At 34.6% G+C, this 4,936-nt stretch overlaps 1 protein-coding gene across 1 annotated transcript; it reads right to left on the bottom strand.

Annotated features, from left to right (window-relative positions):
* LOC105165094 (uncharacterized protein At4g15970) lies at positions 259-3,228 on the bottom strand. Its single transcript, XM_011083967.2, has 3 exons — positions 2,719-3,228; positions 1,225-1,602; positions 259-1,000 (listed from the first exon to the last, which is right to left on the bottom strand). The coding sequence occupies exons 1-3, from the start codon at positions 3,064-3,066 to the stop codon at positions 512-514; spliced, it is 1,215 nt and encodes a 404-aa protein (XP_011082269.1). The 5' UTR covers positions 3,067-3,228; the 3' UTR covers positions 259-511.

The raw sequence follows: 4,936 nt of genomic DNA, 5'->3' as shown, positions 1-4,936 counted from the left end.
TGATATTCACTTAAGAAATATAACGACTAGTCATGGTTAAAAATAAGTAGTTATAGTAAATATATAATCATTAGTCGCAGTAACGCAATGTGTATTAGTCGTAGTTTTTACGAGTGTGATTAAAACATTTGTAAAAATATAATATTCATCGTCATGGAGAAGACATCGGGTGATGTGGGATGGTGATTGTTTAACCACACTGAGTTTTATTGATGGAACATTTGGAGCTCCAGGTAAATCAAAAAAGAAGTAAGAAAATAAAAATAAATTGTACACAACGTAAGTTTGACAAGGAAAATTCATACCCAAATCAAGTTTGGCAAAATCAAACTAATTACATTGGCAAGTGTATTACATTTGTCATATGATTAGTCACTTTTTTTATTTGTACAATAATTACGAAATGAGCGTATTACACTTGCTATATAATTAGTTTAATGTCAATCAAACTTGGCTCGAGTTAAAATTTCTGATGAAATATGTATAATTTAAAGAGAGTGAATATATAGTTTTAGCCACAAATCCGGGGAACAGTCCAAGACCTAGTGCTCAAATTCCTCTCGCTCCCACTGGGCAATGACATGTACTTTCTCCAATCCTCAATCACCATCTTGATATCATGGATCTTGTTTTCCAACCCGATACAGCAATTCGCATGCATTGTGATAACCAGATCCAGATCCTTGCTGGGTTCGCAAAACCCCCCAAAATATGCAGTGTCCAAGAACCTTATCTCCAACCCGATTCCGGGGATAAACGGGTCGAATTTGATCATGTTGAGCACATCCTGGTCATGTTTTCCTGGAAAATAGTCTTTCCCTGCGTACCAAAATTTGTAAAATTGGATAGTCCGATTGTTCGACTTGACATAATTGAACCCTCCATTTGGTGAATTATTCAAGTCCGTGGAGTTGTACCAATAGTGATCGCACGCAATTTGAAAGTCTCCGTCTCGATAAAATCTTTGAAATGGATCCCTCAGCCACATTACATCCGCATCCTGAATCAATATAAGCTCTTGAATGTTTTCTTTTTTGATTTTTTATAGAATTCATTTTTACCAATTTTATTCTATTAATTTGGAAAATTTCGTGCATTATTGAGACAAAATTGATCGAAATTCGTAAAATAACTGGAACTGTACACGTAACATACACGTGACCATGATCAAATAATAATTTATCAAGAAATGCTATAGAAAAGACGTAGTAATTAAGTACGTACCGTGAAAACAAAATCGTACCCCATCTCAAGAACAGTACGTAGAAAATCAATCCTTCTCCACATCATCTTGAGATAATCCTGACTCATGAAGAATGCCTCGCCCGAAAAGTCGACGCCGGCGGTGGTTAGGGCGTAGCAGTGGAGGTGGACTTGCAAGCAACGAGAATAGGCCTTGTGGTCTAAGGCCACAACCACCACATGTTTCAAGAGGTTCTGAGTTTGATTTCCGATTCTGAAGCTCTCCAGGAACAGATCGAATATGGAGTTTGGTTCTGTCCAAGCTGCATTTAGGGTTGTGATTATCACTGTTTTCTTGTCCGCCATTGCTGCCCTTTCCAATGTTTTCTCCAAGTTATTCTCCTCCTCATCATCTTTTGCCTATTTTTTTTTTTTTTGGAAAAAAGAATAAATTAAGTTAATAAAATAAAAAGAATATTGGGAACCCTTTTTTCGAGAAAAAATTTAGTCTGTGTCAGCAATTTTAATCTTAACGATCTATAGTTATAAAATAAAAAATGAGATCTACTCCAACATGAACTTGTGAAGGAGATAAAAATTTGCCCAAAGAAACCAAATTCATGAAAAAAAGGACCAATCCGTATAAGGAGTAAATTACAGGATCAGACGTGCTTACAACCTATAGTTACAGGACCAAAAATATAATTTTGTCTTCATTGATGCTAAGAAAATTGCGCAAACACTCTGTCCCTATTTTTTTTACATGTGCTGTAACTGTAATTTTCATTAACACTTTCTCAGGGTAAAAAATTTATATACATCGACAACCTTCTAGGCCGAGTTCTGTAATAATATTGAGTGATAAAAAAAAGGTACTTGTGCAATTAATTAAATCTTAAGGGATGCTAATGTAATTTACCAAAAATCCAGTTGTTATTTTACACTTAGATAGAGACCATATGCATAAAATAAAAAAAAATAGCAGATAGTCAAACTTGATTAATAATGTTCAAATTAATCTTAGATACTCCTTAACTACTAATTAAATTAAGTAGTACATACATAATTTCATATATATTAATAATAAGAGAAGTCAGATTTGGCAGGCAATTAAGAAACAATAATTTTGACAATTGTCTACATCACTAATTAATTAACGAAATTCAGCCTTATAATTTGACTACCACAAAGCAGTACACATGCAATATTTTTGAAAATTACAAGCACAGGAATTTAATTTATTTTGAATAAAATCAAGATAATTAAACAAGAAAGTCATGGTTTTTTTCGGATCGGATTTTTTCTATTGCAAATTCTATTTCATCTTCTACTCTGTTCAATGTAAATGCATATATTTCCCCCAAATAAAATACATGATGTCATATTTATACTCATAACTGACGCATACAATTAAATGAAATAGAATATAAAATAGAAATTACAACACAAAATTCAATCGAAATTTCTTTAGCATTGAATTAATACGTACTATAATAAACAATAACATCCATCCATGTATATATATATATAACTCACAGGAGAATTAGGAGGTTGATGGAATATCGGTGAAGAAACATTGTGTTGCATGATGACTGCAGTTTGATTAACAGTACCACAAGATAAGGAACAAGATAGGTTTTTGGGCCCTGATGCAAATGAATTAGACCTCTGAAAGAACTGTGTAGGATATGCAGATTGATTGAGAGCAAGGCAGGTTACGCCCACCACCACGAACACGGCCAACGTCATCCTAACAGCTGCACCGGAGAAATAGCCCTGGTGGTGGTGGTTGCTCGAGTCGTGGTGGTAGCCACCAGACTCTAGCTGGAAGCTGTCGTCGTCTTTAGGGTTGGAGCCACCTCCTCTTCCTGCACCTGAATCCATGTCTTTCTCTACTTACCAAAGCCAGGTAGGAAAAGTCTTGCAGTATATGTATATGCTATATATCAAGGTGTAAGTCAACCTTAATGTTGTTTATTTCTAGAAGCAGCAGCTGCCCTTTGCCCGAATTTGATTTTCTATTGCAAATTCTATTTCAACCAATTAGATTTTTTTTATTGTAAACTCTATTTCATCTTCTACTGCTTTATTTAACGTACAGTCACTTTTTTTTTTTTTTTTTGTGGTGTATAAATTCTTGTTGATGCACAACTCTCGTGATCTGATTAAGTGAAATTATAGTTAGATATTTTGATTTATGTTACCTATACCTAACAAACACGACCAATATATATTGCATCATATTACGGGGAATATTCTATGCTTCATTTTTCAAATATGGCAACTATATATATGTATATATATATGCTAAGCGTACATTTTATAAGTGATTTTATTTGGTGGACGTGATTATCCGTGAGCTAGTTCGATGTGAGAATTGCCTTCATCTTCACTGATTGCATCATGAAATTCGACTATAAACAAGTCATCAAAAAGAAATATCTAATAAATGCACTTGAATTTTTTGATCATATTTAAATATTGCTTATTTTACTGATTCATAATTTATGAAGGACGAGGTATCACAACTATCAAGTATTCTGTTAATTTCCCTATGAATTTGCTAATTAGATTAAATGATGCCAATGAAAAAATTGAACTGCACATAAATTCTTTTTTTAATTTTCGCTTATATTTGAATGATTAAAAGTAAGATTGGTCTCTCCAAAATTATAAATATTTTTGGGGATATTTTGAGAGAGGCAGAATTGCAAAATTGGTCCTGGATGTACAAGGGTGGCAAAATTAATTCTGTAAATATTGAACTGGTAATTTTAGTCCTATAAATTTTATATTTAATGGCAATTTTAGTCATTCCGGTAAAAAATTACTAGATTTTAGTCTGACAAATTGGGGCTTAAAATTTCGGCTGCCAACTGGAATTCACTTACACAATCAACATCCTATATGGATGCTGACGTGGAGTGGGGGAGGGAAAAATATGTGTAAATCAAGTGAGTAAGATTTGTGGTGTTTAATAATTTGGCTATTGTAAATGTCTTCTCCATCGATTCGTTGACCACTGTTCTACCCACTGCACCGGACCTCTACCAAAAGTTTTGCCATCCTCCAACGTGGGTAACGTACCATCTCTCGTCTTTTTGAATCAACTCTTCGGCCACATTTCACCAACGTTATTTTTGCATCGCTGCCGCAATTTTCCAAACTTTCCATTGTCAACTCGTCGTCGTTTGCCGTCCTCTTACCTCCAGAACACCCCACCCCCCATTGGAAAGCCCATCATCCAACAGTCATTTCCCACCAATTAATTTTAATTTTCTTCAACTTTCGAGCATTTGAGCGCATATTCTTTGTTTGTCTCCAACTCCTCCCCCTCGCAACTCCTTGTCACCAACTTCCTCCATGGACTCAGCTCCCCACCACATCCACGCCCCACGTCACATCAGCAACCATGTAAGACGCCATATATTTAAGTTAAGAAAAGTTGATAGTCGGAATCTTAAGTTCCAATTTATCCAACTAACTTTTGGGTAATTTTAATCAGAAGGATTAAAATTGTCACTAAATTAAAACTTACATGACCCAAACAGTCAATTCAATATTTACAGGACTAATTTTGTCACCCTCTCTTATACATATTGGATCACTTTTGCAATTTTGCCTTTTGAAATAATTATTGTGAGTTAGGAAGTAACATTCAATGTGGAAAATTAATTAGAGTCCCACCATCGCCTTCAAGTCGCTTTCTGTTACGTTAGACAAGTCAGATTCCATCCAAGACATGACCTCTTCC

The sequence above is a fragment of the Sesamum indicum genome, linkage group LG6, assembly GCF_000512975.1.
Source record: "Sesamum indicum cultivar Zhongzhi No. 13 linkage group LG6, S_indicum_v1.0, whole genome shotgun sequence".
Taxonomy (NCBI): domain Eukaryota; kingdom Viridiplantae; phylum Streptophyta; class Magnoliopsida; order Lamiales; family Pedaliaceae; genus Sesamum; species Sesamum indicum.
The sequence above is the reverse complement of the archived record's forward strand: the minus strand, read 5'-3'. Positions and strand labels throughout refer to the sequence as shown.